Source organism: Pempheris klunzingeri, chromosome 18, assembly GCF_042242105.1.
Source record: "Pempheris klunzingeri isolate RE-2024b chromosome 18, fPemKlu1.hap1, whole genome shotgun sequence".
In the NCBI taxonomy this organism is placed as follows: Eukaryota; Metazoa; Chordata; class Actinopteri; order Acropomatiformes; family Pempheridae; genus Pempheris; species Pempheris klunzingeri.
Genome location: NC_092029.1, coordinates 21,958,545 through 21,975,973, shown reverse-complemented (window position 1 = coordinate 21,975,973; position 17,429 = coordinate 21,958,545). Strand labels below are relative to the sequence as shown.

Here is a 17,429-nt window from a genome sequence, read left to right as displayed (position 1 = left end):
ACCTGGTTTACTGATGTTAAATTGTGCAAAGTGGTATATTCCCTAAACTGCAGAGTACAATCTGCCTCTGCTGCCTCCATCCCAGCTGTGCTCAACCTCGTGATCTCACAGCAGATCACCTCTGAATTGCTCACCCCACAGTCTGTGTCTTGATTAAACTTAAGCGAAGGCTAATGCTATTTAATCAGACTTAGTCTGAAATTGCAGAAATAATTTGAAAAAGCTTAAAAAGGAGAGGGGACTGGCCAGATGTGCTAACAGTGAAAAAGGAAATGAACAAGTAGGATTGTCCCGTTTGACACAAACAAAAGCAGGGACAGCGGCTTTTCAGACATGGGAACAAACTGAAATGGTCCGTCGATATTAGTGCGTCATTGCTTCCATTGATTATTGATGTGGCCACCGCCCCCCCTGCTGCTCACTCTGCCTGTGTCCTGCTGCTAATGGGATTGGTGTTGTATAATGACATTAGACCATAGATGGGCTGCTGTTTTTTGGGACTGTCACTTGGATGCGTGTTAATCCCTCTCATCCTCTTATCAGCAGACAGGTACACAGGTGCAGGTTTAATCCCTAAATTAAGGCTGATGCTTTGGCAGGCAGCAAGAAATCTTCAAAATACTTTTTTGAGTAATTCAGACAACTGTCAGGGGATGTAGCCAACCCTCTAATTTACATCAACGACTTTGTCTCGTATGCCTTTATGTGAATGTCTTAGAGAATGCACAACCACAATGACAGAGAGCTAACGGACGAATTGGCCTGTTTGTTGGCTATTTCCTAACATGGACAGCATACAACAGTAGACACAGTTGCAGACAGAAGACTGACATAAATGCATGTAAATCTCAAATCAATAAAATACAACTGCTGAAAAAAACATTTCCAACAGATGGTTACTTCCATCAAAGTGGTAAGAAACAGAGCTTAACTAGCAAATATCATGGTCTTCAGAGGATGAATCCAACTGACTTCAATGATACCTGGATGACCACCAACTATTTTCTGCTGCTGAACTCAGATAAAACTGAAGTTATTCTGCTCGGCCCTAAACACCAGAGACACCTTCTCTAACAACATAACTGCTCTGGACGGCATTACTCTGGCCTCCAGCTCCACTGGGAGGAATCTTTGATCAGGATTTGTCCTTTAACTCCCACATTAAACAGATTTCTAGAACTGCCTTTTTCCATCTACATAATATTACTAAAATCAGGCCCATCTTGTCTATAGATGATGCAGAAAAATTAGTCCTCACATTTGTCACTTCTAGGTTGGACTATTGTAACTCCTTATTATCAGGCTGCCCCAATAAGTCGTTAAAGACTCTCCAGCTGGTCCAGAATGCTGCTGCTCCTGTTCTGATGAGAACTAAGAGAAGAGATCATCTTTCTCCTGTACTGGCTTCTCTTCATTGGCTTCCAGTAAAATCTAGAATAGAGTTTAAAATCCTTCTCCTCACCTACAAGGTTCTTAAGGGTCAGGCTCCATCATATCTTAATTTGGTTGCTGTTTGTTTTGTGTGTCTCTCTCTCTCTCTCTCTCTCTCTCTCTCTCTCTCTCTCTCTCTCTGTCTGTCTCTCTCTAACCTCCACCCAACACGGACACTAAAGCACAGTTTGACTGTGTGACTGAAAAGTCTCCTCCACAATTAGATTCCCTCTGTATTACCGATGTGTCAAAGTGAATGTGAATGAAGCGTTAAAAGAGTGGTCAAAAAGACTGGAGAGGCACTATACACAGTTAATTTACTTTAGAAACTGTTTTTAAAGGTGCTATATAAATAAAGTCCAAATAATAATACTGACTACTTAAATGTGAACACTGCATGTATCAATATGAAATCAAATACATTTCAATTTGCATTTGATTACACTGGCAAAAATGATCTTAGTATATGATGTTTTGTTGTACATTATTGAACGGATATGAATAATGTATATTCAAACTGGTAAAACACACTTTCAGTGGATAGAAAGTGACTAATTCAGAAGGGTTATTTAGATATGTCATTCACAATACATGACTTTTTTGAGTTTTAACATTCTTCTTAATCTGTACTTTTTTACCATTCAGTGTATTGACATACCTCTTGGATCAAGGATAAAGTTCCATTCTGTCTTTTTCTGACTCTCCACCTTCTGCCATGCTAAATGTGTGTTGTGTCCAGTCCAGTTGTAGTCACTGTTTTCGAATCAAATTCTCTGCTGGACATCCATGGTTGCTACGAGGTTTGTGACTTAGCCTCAAAGCCTCTTTACACCTAGTGAATTATATGAGTACAATATAGTGGATGGCTTTATCACTGCAGTTATTACTGTGGGAAGGGGTTAAAGACATTTTGGTGTACTACAACTTTTTCTTGGCTCCTTTTCCACGATGGTCCTCCCCCCCCCCCCCCCCCCCCCCCTCTCCTGACAGTAAAACACACGTGAAAAATAAGTGAGTGTGTAACATCCACAGCCGCCCCTTCCCCACTGCCCCTCTTCCAGCACAGACTGAGAGGCCACCAATCCTACGGCAAGACAAACAGCAGTGACAGTATTATGGGTGTGGGGGTGTATGTGGAGAGGAGGGGTATACTGACTACAGAGGGTTGATTCTGAGAAATAACTGGCTGATGACTGAGACAAGGCTGATGTAAGAACACCAAGAGAGATGATGGGAGGACAAAAGGAAAGGAAAGGATTTTTCATCTTCTCTTTTAAGGTTAAAAAAACAAAGGAGAGTGATAGAGGAAGACAGAAACACCCGTAACTCCTCCTGACCACAGATAGTAACATTCCTGAGACAGGGAGCTGCCACCAGTTTGTTTCCATGCCTACGAATGTCTGTCCTTTAAGGAAGTCTGTTCTCGCTCTATGGACCTTGGGTCCCGTAAGGGTGTGTTTCCACCCAACGCTAACTTGTCCCTGCAGACCGGTCAAAAGAGGAGATGGCTTGAAGAAAAGTCAGTAAGAAACGTCTGAAAATGTGTGTCTGTTCCTAGATTCTAGCTTTTGTTTGTACTTTACCATGAAGAAAGTCAGTCATGAGCAGTAGCCCCAGTTAGCACAAGCAGCACAAACATTAACCTTGGCTCTGCCGTCACTGAGTTGACTCGAGAGTAACACAAATAAACAACAAATGATCCAGCAATCAAGCCGAGGCTAGTATTTGCTTTGTGATTGGTGGAAACACACCTTAATGCTTTCCAGCACTATGCCAAACACCACCAGCTGGGTGTGTGGGTCTAACTGCTGTGGGTGCAGATGCTTTCTCTTTTCCTTTGCTCTCTAGCCTGATCTGTCAAATTCTGTTGTTCCCCTTCTGTCTGCTTTTGTTAGGACAGCGCGGCACCTTTTGTCTTTTAGATATGAAGAGAATTTAATGTGCTGGCGTCCTGTAATTACCATTTTTGGCAGCAGAGGCTGCAGTCACTGCTGTTCATCATCGGTTACTTAGTCTTGCTTTAAATGTAAAACCAAAGGCACGGTTTTAAGGGGAGTTATTTGTTGTAACACTTCAACAAGGTAAAAAAGTTAAAAGAAGAAGAAACAGTCTCTGCTCTCACCTTTATGTGCAGGTCCAATCAGTGATGATGATGGAGAGGATGAAGGGGGTTCATGTACAACCACGGCCTGTGTAGGTTCCATTCGGGTGGTTTTGAGGACATACGAAGATGAAGAGGAAGAGGAAGGGGAAGAGGGGGCTGTAAAAGGGGGTCCACAGACATTATCTGTCTCTTTAGTCCCTGGTGTGAGCAGCACCAGCCCCTGATCTAGGCAGTCTGTGTGAGTTCGGCACTTCACTGCACTCGACTGTACGTCTGAGAAAGTCCCCTTGGTGCACGGCTTACAGAGCACGTCCTCTGTTTCACTGCCCCGCTTTTTCACTCGGGTCCCCGGAGGGCAAAGAGAGTGGGGCTTGCAATCTGTGCCACCTACCCCCGACAAGAAGCTGTTGGGGGGACATGTGCAGGCTCTGTCCTGGGTGGCTGTGCAGGTCGCTTTCTCAATGAAGCCCGCAGGACACAGGGCCCGACAGCGATGGCACTGCTGGACCCCGTTCTCGCCCCGTGTGAAGGTGCCTTCCGGACATGGGCTGCATTCCCTCACAGCTGTCGGGGAGCAGTGGACGGACACGTAGGTGCCTGCCGGGCACTTGTCGCAGACTAGCTGGGTGCCCGAGTCGGGATCAGTGTGCTGATAGTGGCGGGCAGAGAGGAGGGGCCGGTCAGCTGGGCTGGATGTGGTCAGAGCCCGAGCTGAGACGTCAGCCACCACTGTAAATAAGAGCTGAGAAGAGAGGAACGTGTGGAAGTTATAGAGAAATCTAAAAAAACAGAAAGGACTGAAGCACCCCATTCATTACTCCCCACAAGTTGTGATTCCAACATTGACATGTCATCAGCTTTTAAGTTGATATGGTGAACTTCCTAGCAACATTATTTTCATACATTAATCAACATTATACTTCATTTGACATATAGCGAGCCACTACCTGTGTCTGTCTGCCATTTGGTGCTCTCATGGGGCAGAAAATGCTGCTATGAGAGCTGTGAGAGTCAACCAAAACACTGAGGTTAAACAGTGACCTGAATCTCACTATGAAGCTCCGTAAAGACCGAGAGCTGCAGACCCATGTTATCATTAAACCATTCCATCACTAGCAACAAAAGGCCTATAGTCATGTTCAGGACACACAATCTGATTGGTTCCTCTGAATGATCCTTCATTCTGGGAGCAAGAATACTTATAGCACGGCTCACTGAGGGTAAGGGTCTGGGGGACATCGGAATCCACAGCAAATATCAAGGAATAGAGGCCACCAGTTATATCGTGTAAAATGTTCATTGTTCAGAAAAGGATCAGGGACAAAGGGTGGTGTTGGAAGAATAATCAAGAGGATACTGAAATCAGTATGAATCCCCATCTGGAGCCCAAGAATGTCCAGACTAAACAGCAAGCTGACCAGGAGCTGTAAAGTTACTGAGACTTGTCGATCAAAGGGGCTGGATGGATGGACAGACAGATGGACAGCTGGCTGGACAGCATAACAGACAGCAGGACTGAAAGCTCCCAGAGACTCCTGTTCACTCTGTTGATTTTTATTGAGATATATATTGAATTATATATGGACACTGATCAGGCCACAAATGAAGACCTACAAAACTAAATGAAATCATCCAATCCAGAACTGAGTCCTGAGCAGCAGTGAGGAGCAGTGTTTGTAGAGACATTTTAGCGTTACTGTTGAGTTGATAGCTATAATATACTCATGTGTGTTTAACTCTCACTGTGAGGACTTCAGTGTAATTGATAGCACATTCTGTAGTGGAATCACTGCGATTACTGAATGCTATATGACACAAAAGAGATGAGAATCAGAATCAACTTTATAGATAGATACATAGATACATAGATAGATATGCTATATGTCGAATGTCACTGCTATCATTATAATATTACAAATGAAAATCACAATATATGTCTTTGCCTTGATGCATGCGTGTGTGTGTGTGTGTGTGTGTGTGTGTGTGTATGTGTGTGTGTGTGTGTGTGTGTGTGTATGTGTGGTGTTAAAGGGGGAATTTAGCTGATAATGCAGGGAAATGTTGGTGATCCAAATCCAACTCTACCGCTCCAGATGAGGAATCTACTGCCAAAAGCATTAGTTTGGGTTCATACCAACATAGTGTGTTTTGATGTATTTTAATAATTTGGACATCCTGGTTTAAATGAAATTCAAAGATGATTTTTTCATTTCATAAAATAAACATTTTATGATTAGTGCTCATGAGAATAAAGCTGTCTATTACTTCACAGCCCCACTTCCCTTTCACCAAACCACCCATTCAGCTTTGTGTTCATTCCCAGAATCCATCCATAAACATCAGAGCATGTTCTCGTCACAGCTCTGTGCGTCAGTAACATCAATGCTTTCATTCTCATTCAAAGTGAGATGCTGGGAGAAAACACACGCAGCAGTAAATGGGATCATTCGGCTTGTTATAGGAAAATGGATGGTCCACCCGTGGCTCCTTCTGCTTGTTTGTAGAATTCTATTATTGGAACAGCATGCAATTGAGGTGTATCATTCACTATTCAATGTGAGGCTGTAGAGGAGAAGGCATGCTGTGGTATTAAACAGGAACTTTCTAATGGCTTGGTATTGGATGTTCATGCTATTCATGCTGTTACCCATGGAGCACATTTTGTTTTGTCTGGGGAGGCAGGCTCATTAAAAAAAACTACCAGGCATCTCTTGTGAAAATAGCTTATTAACTGAAGCGTTTATGAGGTATTATGATCCCTCTATTGCTCGTTATGTAGCCTCAGACATACTTGTGCATCTACAGGTTGTTGAACGTACAGTACTGTGTGTAGGCTAGGCATCACATAGGCACCTGATTCGACCAGGCATGGCAGTGTTACGTTCTAGCTGTGAAGCTGTTTTCTTCCATTTCTGTGCTTCTTCCACAACTAACAAGTTGTTAGTTAGGTTGTACCGCTGGTTACAACCTAATGTTGATGTTGTGATGTCACATACAACCGGGAGTCTGCAGAGGTTGTTTTATTTTGAAAACTGACCGGATGCTCCAAGCTGTCCCTGTGTCTGACTTCCTGCCCAGCTGCTCTGAGAAGTTTGATGAAGCTTCCGTCAAAAACAGACTAGGTGCTTTGAGCAGAGCACTGTGAACAGACGCTTCTGGGACACCTCTGAAATGCATTACAGCACTTCTGGTGCACGAGCACTACCTCGAGTGTCTGTGAGCTGCAGCCAGTGTCCAGTGGAATCACCACGGCAATCTCTTCCAACCTATTTGGGTTTCAGGAGCAGTGTTTTATGGCAAAGGCAAACGGCCTCACCAAAAATATAGACGGCCTCTGCTAACATGAGGATAAGACAAGAAATCGGTACAGACGAGACGTGCTTCATTACACAGATCATAAATTCAACTGATATCAACATTCACAGAGCACGTCCTCTGTTTCACTGCCCCGCTTTTTCACTCGGGTGCTATGAGAGCTGTGAGAGTCAACCAAAACACTGAGGTTAAACAGTGACCTGAATCTCACTATGAAGCTCCGTAAAGACCGAGAGCTGCAGACCCATGTTATCATTAAACCATTCCATCACTAGCAACAAAAGGCCTATAGTCATGTTCAGGACACACAATTTGATTGGTTCCTCTGAATGATCCTTCATTCTGGGAGCAAGAATACTTCAAGCACGGCATGTTAACATGTCATAAAGACCCAAATGCAACCTTGTCACTGAGGGTAAGGGTCTGGGGGACATCGGAATCCACAGCAAATATCAAGGAATAGAGGCCACCAGTTATATCATGTAAAATGTTCATTGTTCAGAAAAGGATCAGGGACAAAAGGTGGTGTTGGAAGAATAATCAAGAGGATACTGAAATCAGTATGAATCCCCATCTGGAGCCCAAGAATGTCCAGACTAAACAGCAAGCTGACCAGGAGCTGTAAAGTTACTGAGACTTGTCAATCAAAGGGGCTGGATGGACTGACAGACAGACAGATGGACAGCTGGCTGGACAGCATAACAGACAGCAGGACTGAAAGCTCCCAGAGGCTCCTGTTCACTCTGTTTGCCCATATTGATTTGTATTGAGATATATATTGAATTATACACTGCCCGTCCAAAAAAAACGTCGCACACTCTAATATTTCGTTGGACCGTCTTTAGCTTTGAGTACGGCACACATTCGCCGTGGCATCGTTTCAATAAGCTTCTGCAATGTCACAACATTTATTTCCATCCAGTTACATTAATTTTCCGCCAAGATCTTGTATTGATGATGGGAGAGTGGCTTGTATGGTAGGCACTAGGCATGATGGGTGCATCACTTCATCCACCTCTCTTCTTACCCTGATGTACCCATCACTCTGGAACAGGGTAAATCTGGACTCATCAGACCACATGACCTTCCTCCATCGCTCCAGAGTCCAATCTTTATGCTCCCTAGCAAATTGAAGCCTTTTTTTCCGATCAGCCTCACTGATCAGTGGTTTTCTTAGGGCTACACAGCTGTTTAGTCCCAATCCCCTGAGTTCCCTTCACATTGTGCGTGTGGAAATGCTCTTACTTTCGCTATTAAACATAGCCATGAGTTCTACTGTTGATTTCCAACGATATGATTTCACCAAACGTTTAAGTGATCTCCCATCACGGCCATCCAAGAGTTTTTTCCGACCACATTTCTTCCCCGAAAATGATGGTTCACCACTATCCCTCCAGGTTTTAATAATGCGTTGGACGGTTCTTAACCCAATTTTAGTAGTTTCAGCAATCTCCTTAGTTGTTTTCTTAGCTTGATGCAGGTCCATAATTTGACCCTTCTGAAACAGATTAACATCCTTTCCATGACCACAGGATATGTCTTCCAACATGGTTGTTTAAGAAATGAGAAGCTACTCACCGCATCAGCTAGGGTTAAATAAGTTGTTGCCAGCTGAAACATATTCATCACTGCAGTAATTATCCAATGGAAGGCTGTTACCTATTTGCTTAGTTAAATCCAGGTGGCGACTTTTTTTTTTGGACAGGCAATGTATATGGACACTGATCGGACCACAAATGAAGACCTACAAAACTAAATGAAATCATCCAATCCAGAACTGAGTCCTGAGCAGCAGTGAGGGGGCCTTAAGTACCCCGCCAAATCTGTCACCAACTTCAGACCTCTTATTGTATTATTTGGTGCCAAACATCTTGGGTGTGTGTCACGTTGTGGATTCAAGGAGGTCCAATTTTCAGTGTTGCCGTTAATGTTCCCAACCGCTTTGATGAGATTTGTAGGAAAATATGTCTTTCAGGGGCCCATTTGATGCAACGTCATGTCATTTACTCAACCCCCCCTGACTCATCCAGCAGTGAACATTCACAACTGAGATTTGTATCAGACATGACTCGGGCATTCCTTCTGTTTCTCTTTCTTCTTTTTTCAGGCTCCTCTCTCACCTCTGCTGGGAAGCTGACAGCTCACAGGGTTCAGGGTAATAACCCACACATGTCTGAGTTTACACACACACACACACACACACACACACATACAGTGACTCAGCCACATCAGAGCAATAACACCAAGTAGCCTGACTGGTGGTGGGCTGTCTCCAATAATGTCAGAGGGCTGACAGCACTTTAGTAGTTAGTACACCAACATTTAAAATGGCTCTAGTTTTTAGTCCTTCTCTTCATCCTGGTTTCTATTCCAACCACTTTACAGCCATTGAGTGCAAGATTCTTATTTGTTTATAGCATCTCTGAAACGATTCTAAACCTGATGATAGAAGGTTTTGTTTGTAGAGACATTTTAGCGTTACTGTTGAGTTGATAGCTATAATATACTCATGTGTGTTTAACTCTCACTGTGAGGACTTCAGTGTAATTGATAGCACATTCTGTAGTGGAATCACTGCGATTACTGAATGCTATAGGACACAAAAGAGATCAGAATCAGAATCAGATAGATATATAGATACATAGATAGATATGCTATATGTCGAATGTCACTGCTATCATTATAATATTACAAATGAAAATCATAATATGTCTTTGCCTTGATGCGTGTGTGTATGTGTGTGTGTGTGTGTGTGTGTGTGTGTGTGTGTGTGTGTGTGTGTGTGTGTGTGTGTGTGTGTGCAGGGAACAAACAGGGCTGTTGGGTTGGAAGTGCTGCGCTAAAGGGGGAATTTAGCTGATAATGCAGGGAAATGCTGGTGATCCAAATCCAACTCTACCGCTCCAGATGAGGAATCTACTGCCAAAAGCATTAGTTTGGGTTCATACCAACATAGTGTGTTTTGATGTATTTTAATAATTCTGTTTTGAATGAAATTCAAAGATGATTTTTCCGAGTCATTAACGAGGATAGTATAAATTCATAAAGAAATGTCCCACCAACTACTCTTAATCAGTCAAAGGAAGATAAACATTTTATGATTAGTGCTCATGAGAATAAAGCTGTCTATTACTTCACGGCCCCATTTCCCTTTCACCAAACCACCCATTCAGCTTTGTGTTCATTCCCAGAATCCATCCATAAACATCAGAGCATGTTCTCGTCACAGCTCTGTGCGTCAGTAACATCAATATAATATCAATATATTCCTGTTGTGTTTGTTTGCCTTCTCTGCTGGCCTCAACTCAGAATCACTGACTGATGTTTTAATAATTTCCCGTTAATCTTTTTAGATTATTCCTAATACTCTATGCTCTTCATTTCATAGCGTGTCTCTGTGTCTCTGTGAAGATGCTAATTTGGTGAAAGGCGGACTTTCCAAGAAAAGCTGGACATTTTGAGGAAATGCCAGCCCACCCCGAAGCTAGCAAGCCTGTCCCAGACGGGAAAAGGCTTTGTCCGCCACTTTCAGGTCAGCAACTACGAGCGGTACCCTCGGCTTACAGGCTCCGAGGAGTAGATTGTGTTGCTGGGAACGCCTGGTGTTGGCAACTGAACGACTCGGTGTTTGGAGCCGAGTCGGTGGTTAGAGTGTTTGATGACTTGTTGAATTCTTTTAATTGGGTTTCTTGCTTTAGTGATGTCATTCATTCTCGCAACATGAGATACCTGTCTGCGCCCAGGTGTAAAATGCACGGCCCGCCACTGGTCAAAAGTAATTACCACAGAGAAGTCATTTTATTTTATCCTCCTCTGGCACCATACAGTACAAAGCACTCCACCAATGACTCAGCAAAGAGTTGCAATAACATGGAAATCACTGCTAACAGAGTTACAACAGCCCATATTAATACTCAACTGGCAAAAACGGACTCTTGTACACTAATGTGTGTCCTGTGTTGCACGGCGGGACTCCACATGTAATTGATTGGTTATCCACTTTCAATAAACCTCTTTTAGCGACCTACTTCCTTTCTGCTGGAGTGCTGCTGTGTTTGAGACACAACTCAACTATCATTACGTATAACAACGTCATATTTATTGAGATTTACATCTAGCCTTGTGTAGCTCTACTATCTTTAACTTAAGTTGCACCCACTTACTGTTGCTTTGCACAGTGTTTAGGAGCCATGACGGTCTATGTCACTGGAAATATTTTACGGTAAACAAAGAACTGTCTCTGCTGACTCTGCAACCATTTACCCTCCACTGTATTGTAGCATAGCTCATAAGGCGTTATGATAGTTGAAGGCAGTGGAAGGTGAGTGAAAACTGAGCACTTCTTCACCAAGCTGACCCAGTTCTGTCTGTAGCTGCCGTTTTAAGCCAATGAAGATCATTACTGCAATGGCTGCTGTTCAACATGGCAGGGAGACAGCGCAGTAAGCTTGTAGCAGCAAAGTAGATGCTCACATCTGGTCAGTCAGTGTGTCTTTCTGGGGTTGTGTCTCGACTATCTCTGCAAGCATCACTCCCTCCCAGTCACACACAAACAACCAGTCTGTCACTGCATTTCCTGTCAGCCATTAGGAAAATCAAATTCAAACAAAGGCACAAAACCAGAGGGTGAGATTAAGTGCAGTGCTGGCACTTCGTTAGTACAGTCCTATTTACACACACACACACACACACACACACACACACACCATCTACAGCCTCTCTACACAGCTACCTCTGCAGCACAGCGATGACTGAATCAATTTCAGTCTTAGTGCTGCCAGCCTTCCTCTCAGTATGCCAACTTTGTCTCTCTGTCTTGCCGCACTGCCCATAAACTACATCATCTGCCTGGCGTACAGGCCAGCCAGCCAATCAGACAGCCAGACGAGAGGCAAGCTGTTGTTATCCCTCTTTACCCCCACATAGGTACATCCAGCTCTTAATGCAGTGCGGTCCTTGTCATTGCCAACACTGCTGATGGCCTGGAGGTCTACAGACCTACATGCTGCTATCCTGACACATGCCATCACCTTCTGTTCCCCTGTCAGTGACGTGCTTCACTATAAGGAACCTTTCACTCACACAGCCTGTGCCTGAAATGCACAGGAACATTTCCTACATGGGGTCCTGTGTGGATAGGAGCAGGGAACAATAGTCAGAGAAATCTCTACCACCAATTTCCCTCCTCCAGACCTGGTATACAACAAGCACGTAAAGAGTTACTCCTGTCTGATGACAGACACTTTCAGGTGGAGTGAGCAAACCAATCACAAGGCTCCACTGACTTTATCTTTAAATTGTTTACAGCAACCATACCGATGCTTTCACAGGTTCTTTGATAACTAACATGCTGCACAAGTTCATGTATACATGAACTCTGGCACCGGACGAAAACAGCTCCTCGCCTGTCATGTTCCAGAAAATAATAAGAGGCGTCTCCTGCCGAGCACATGTACATCCTTCCTTTCACCACCTTCTTCTTCTTCTGTAGAGTTTTATGGCAGTGTGGATCTATAAGTGTTGCATTACCACCATCTGCTGGACTGTTCGGTGCCCCGTCTAGCCTGGCATTGGCATGGCATGTGTGAAAAGGTACGAGATGGAGATGTTAATGAACGTAGCTGCGTGTGTGAAAAGTGCGTCTGAAAGGTTATTCCAGTAATTTGCTGGGAACTATGTGTGAAAGAGGCTTAAGGCAGAGCATCACACTAAAGTCCAGCAGTCAGTCTCTACATCCTGAGCGGCACAAACCAATGCCACCATCCCTAGTCTGAAACTGATGGTAAGGATCTATTCAGGACTTTCATCTGTTAATGGAATGTGTGGAGGATGTTACTGGGGACTTTACAGCTGATGCCTCTGTGATTCACTGAGGGTGGAGACGTCGCTCAGGCAGCTCTTGTTTACATCATATAGTGTCGGCACTGATGTGGCACCACTGCACCACTGCAGAGCAGGTTCTTGTTCACACACACACACACACACACAGCCCCTCAATGAAACAAACACCTCAGCCCCTGGACTTTGCGACTCCCTCCCTGTCTGAAAGGCTGAGCAGAAGGCTGAGCAGGAAACCCTGTAATTCTACCTCCAGGTCACTCGGAGACACACCCAGAGCCCAGTGTGCTCGCAGGCATCGCACAAGTACAACTGATAGGTCAAATCTTTTTTTAGGCGGCAGGCAGTGCCTCAGTCTGGACCTCAAGTCACTTCCCTGTTTTTGTGTAGGAGCAGTAACTGTCAGTCGTCTGCACATGTCTCACATGTGACGGGCTGCACGCATCACCCAATCTTTGTTTTGACTAGTATGAGAGTCAGGGACGAGTGTCAGCACTAAGCTCATGTGGCAGTGAATGAAGGAGAGTGTGTGTAATAATACTCCAGCAGTCAGCCTCTCCTCTTGTTGTTACATGCATGTGTTGCCTGGAGCACTTTTAAACATCACTGCATTATTGGTGCCATATCTTGGAATTCCGAGAAGAAAGTAAGTCAGTAATTATTAAGAACCACAATGTTCAAATTTCAGCAAACGTCACGTGGAGCATCCAGCACCACTGAATGTGAGCTGTCAATCAAGCTAACATGAGCCACAGAAATGACCTTCTTTCAGCCCCCAAATGTTAATTCTTTGTTCTAGAGTGTGGTTTATTACATTTTAGGGACAGGTGAAAAAGCCTACTACTGAACTGGAGGGTGAACTGATTTGAAAACAGGTGGTGTTTTCTTTGAGCTAATTTAGAGGAGGTGCAGATTAAAGAGACGTTTCACTGATTTTACAGGTCCAAGTCAATTATTCAGAGCGGGAAGTATCCCCTTTAAAAACAGTTGTGTAATGTTGTGTATGGCTCTAAAGAGTCTGAAACAGTAACTCTGATGATGTCATAGCAATGTCATCGCTTACTCACAGACCGGGGACGTGGACCTTCACCAGGCAGAGAGACGAAACACATGGGGGACTAAAAATCCCGATATCTTGGTTTCTTCTCCTGTCATTTTGACCATTCTCCTCTATTCTGACTTTATGAACATGCGGTACTAAACATGCGGAGCACCCCTTCACTGCCTTAGCATCCAGTGAGTGCTGTCGTCTCTCTGCGAAATGAAACCACATTTCCCATGAAAGTGTAGAATGGGTAAATGCTTTTATGCATGCTGCAGTAAAAACTGCTGAATGGTGACGTTTTTCCTCGAGTCTGCTATTGTGCTACTGCAGCTCCGTTTGTGCAGGAGAGACAGGGAGCCTCCTGTTGACCCCTACTGCCTTTACTCACTGGACGGTCAATTTATTCATATGCAAACAATGCTGTCATTGATTTCATACTACATGCAGCCTTCACAACAACACGTGGGTCTGGATCATACAGTATGCTTGCTATGAACCTACCCACCTGAAACTCGATATGGACGTCTGGCAGAGGCACTTTTTACATTTTTTAACAACATACTAAAATAAGCAGTACACATGGACAGGCTCGCTGCACGCCATCACGTACAGCCTGTCTGCATGAAGGAGGAGCTGTCTGTCTGCAAGTGACAACACTAGTGAAAGATGCTTCACAGCAGCAACTGTTACCGCATGGCAGGAAGTAGGCTGAGGTCTGACAGGGGCGTCACGTGGCTCACTGCTCTTTGGTAGTTTCCAGATTTTAAGGAGCAACTTCATTTACTGTAAATGTGGAGTCATGACACAAAATAATCAAGCTACTGCCTAGGCTGGTGTGTGTGTGTTCGTTGGACCCTGTGCATTACATGAGGTATATACATACGTGTGTGTGTGTGTGTGTGTGTGTGTGTGTGTGTGTGTGTGTGTGAGACAGAAGACATTAAGCTGCAATCACTATCCAATTAAAGTAGGGCGTACCACAAACACACACCTATGTAAACACACAGTCACTCTTACATGAACTATTGCGCCCCCGCCCCTCCAACACTCCAGCACATGCGCATACACACATTTTCACCCACACAGCAGGCAGCGCAGCAGCACCTGTTGCTGTGTGTCTCATATCAGCACCAAGAAAGAGACTCTGTTTGGATTCAGTCGTGCTGAATTTATCAGCAACAAAAGCCCACGCTGATTATTTGTAGATGTTCACTGCTAATGAGTGACGCAGGGAGACGGAGCTGGCCCTCAGTGGAAACAGAACATTGGCCAATGTAGTCTTGGCTTGGTAGCTGGGACAGATTGTCTTTGTGGGTCTGTAAAGTAATGGAGCGAAAAATGTGAGGTCAAGCCACTGGTTAAACAAAACAGTGGCCTGTTTATAGAGGTTTCCTTCTGGTTACATGAAGTTACATGAATGATGGCTCCGTTCTAAACCCAGCCAGCAGTCATCGCATTATTTACACCTGCGCTTTTTCTGCAGTGACATCTCAAATGGGGCTTTTCCACTAGCACCTACTCGGCTCGACTCGACTTGTAGGGGTTTCCATTAGGTGATAGATTTTTGGTACCTATTCGGCCGGGGTTCCAAGTGAGCTGAGTCGAGCCAAAAATGTGACGTCACCAGACTGCAGGCCACTGATTGGCCAGGGAGTGACGTCACTGGATGAGTCACGAGAGTGACTCGTTCACAAGAATCAAACCCGCCGTTTTTAAAACCCTGGAAACAGACCGGGCGTTTTTATTATTTCTGTGAACAAGGTAAACGGATACACGCAAACCAAACGCTCCATGTCCTTAGTTGTGTTTGTTTGTGCCGCATACAAATGATGTCACTGGAGTTTCGGGCTGCCTTGCTATGACGACCCCACCCACTTTGAGGTGGTACGCTACTGTAATGGAAAACGACCAAAACGTAGAGTAGAGTTGAGTCAAGTCAAGTAGAGCTAAAACTGTGTAATGGAAAAGTGTTCTCCAAAGAAAAGGCCTATAGAAGTCTGCACAGGCCAATAATCAGCACCCAAACCCAGACCAAGGCCCATGCTGCCACATGTAAGAGTTAAGGTCGGGCAGGCTTCTGTGACGCACTGGTAAGACTGATCATGCTGGGCATTCTGGATCAACTTGCAGCATATAATAGGTTCACAGAAACAGCACCAAAACATCTTTATAAATTCTATTGTGAGAGTACATATCAGACCACAAAGCTGTATGCAGCAACGCAGCCAGAACCCGACCTGAAAGCCCGTACTTGGGTTGGGACCTCTGCCTCTGAGGTTTATCCTGGACACAGGTTTGATTATATTCCACTGGCCATTTGCACCAGCACACAGTGTGTGCTCACAGAACATACAGAGTTTCTAATTCTGTACATTTTTAAGAGTTTTAAAAAGTCAAGTTTGAATGTGAATGTAAAGTGAATGTGTGGCCTTAAAAAACCTTTTTACATTTAGAAGGTTCCAGGTTATAAGGACTGTACTCAGCAACACTTTAAGATCACCTCCATTTTTCTTTAGCGTGATCTTGTTCTAAAACCAACAGTCAAACTTCCAACATGAAAAATGAAAGATGTCTGTTTGCCTCTGAGAACCCTGATAAAGCAGGCAGGCAGGCAGACAGGCAGGCAGACACAGACAGACATGTAGAGACAGGCAGACAGACGGACACGGGCAGACAGGCAGGCAGGCAGGCAGGCAGGCAGGCAGGCAGACAGTCGTGGCTCTCTGTTCAGAAAGTCACGCTCAGCTGCAGCCTTCCTGCTCAGGAGGAGACAAAGGCAGGGTGTCTGTGCTGGAGCCCCGTCTGACTCACTGAGGATGGTGACACCTTGAGCAGCTCCTGACTCGACTACATTCAGCACACTAGTGGCAAAAGGACGGGACACCCCCACCGTGAGACAGGTGATATCCTGCCTGCCATCGTGTCACTGGCACTGAAACGTGCATCCGTCCGTCTGTCCGTCCATGACCCTGAAGTTATAGTGACAATAACAATGTAAAGCAGTGCCCCGGCGCTCTGCTTTGCTGAGTCAGCCCCTGTTCCTGTACTGACTGCGCTTTTCTCTTTATTTACTTGTAAAATCAGACTTCTCTGACAGCCGGCAGACACTCAGCTGACTGACATTTCCAGAGTCTGGTAAACAATAGACTGCTGAGCGCCCTTTGTTTTGTCCATCCTTCCACTGGACCCTCTTTTGTGTGCTTCACCCACATGGGCTGAATGACATGCTGATGACATGCTAATTCCACAAAAAGGAGCATTTTCCTTTTGGAGGTTTATTTAACAGACTAACTTGGGGGTGATTTTGGACCCTTGATTTGAAACTTCAGTCTAGGATGAAGAAAACACGCTCTGTGCCTTTAACTGGAGAGCAGCTGGAGGAGCCCTTAGAATAAAGACTACAAACAAACAGGGGGGGTGAGGACAATGTGATGGACTCACCACTGCGGACACACACACAGCAGACATCGTCCCGCTTTAGAAAACACTGATGCGGCTCGAGCGAACGTCCTTGTCCAAGTTGTCTGCCACAGAAACACTTCTCATCTCTAGATGCTTCTCATCACCATCCTCCTCCCCCCCCCGGAGCAGAGGAGCTGGGCTCTGGTGCAGCGACTCTCTCAGCTGCAGTGTTTTCTAGTCCGTGTGTGCAGGTGGACCGGCCTCAGGCAGCACGGGATCAGGGCCTGCTCCACA

The 17,429-nt window shown here is 44.8% G+C and overlaps 1 protein-coding gene across 1 annotated transcript in view; it reads right to left on the bottom strand.

Annotated features, from left to right (window-relative positions):
* tnfrsf21 (tumor necrosis factor receptor superfamily, member 21) overlaps positions 1 to 17,207 on the bottom strand; it is a 47,778-nt gene extending 30,571 nt beyond the window's left edge. Inside the window, exons 1-2 of the mRNA XM_070849811.1 lie at positions 17,175 to 17,207; positions 3,554 to 4,277 (exon numbers count right to left, since the gene is read on the bottom strand). Coding sequence (XP_070705912.1) covers positions 3,554 to 4,277; positions 17,175 to 17,201 — 751 coding nt within the window. The 5' untranslated portion in view covers positions 17,202 to 17,207. The remainder of the gene's footprint in view (positions 1 to 3,553; positions 4,278 to 17,174) is intronic.
* Between the last annotated feature and the right edge of the window lie 222 nt (positions 17,208 to 17,429).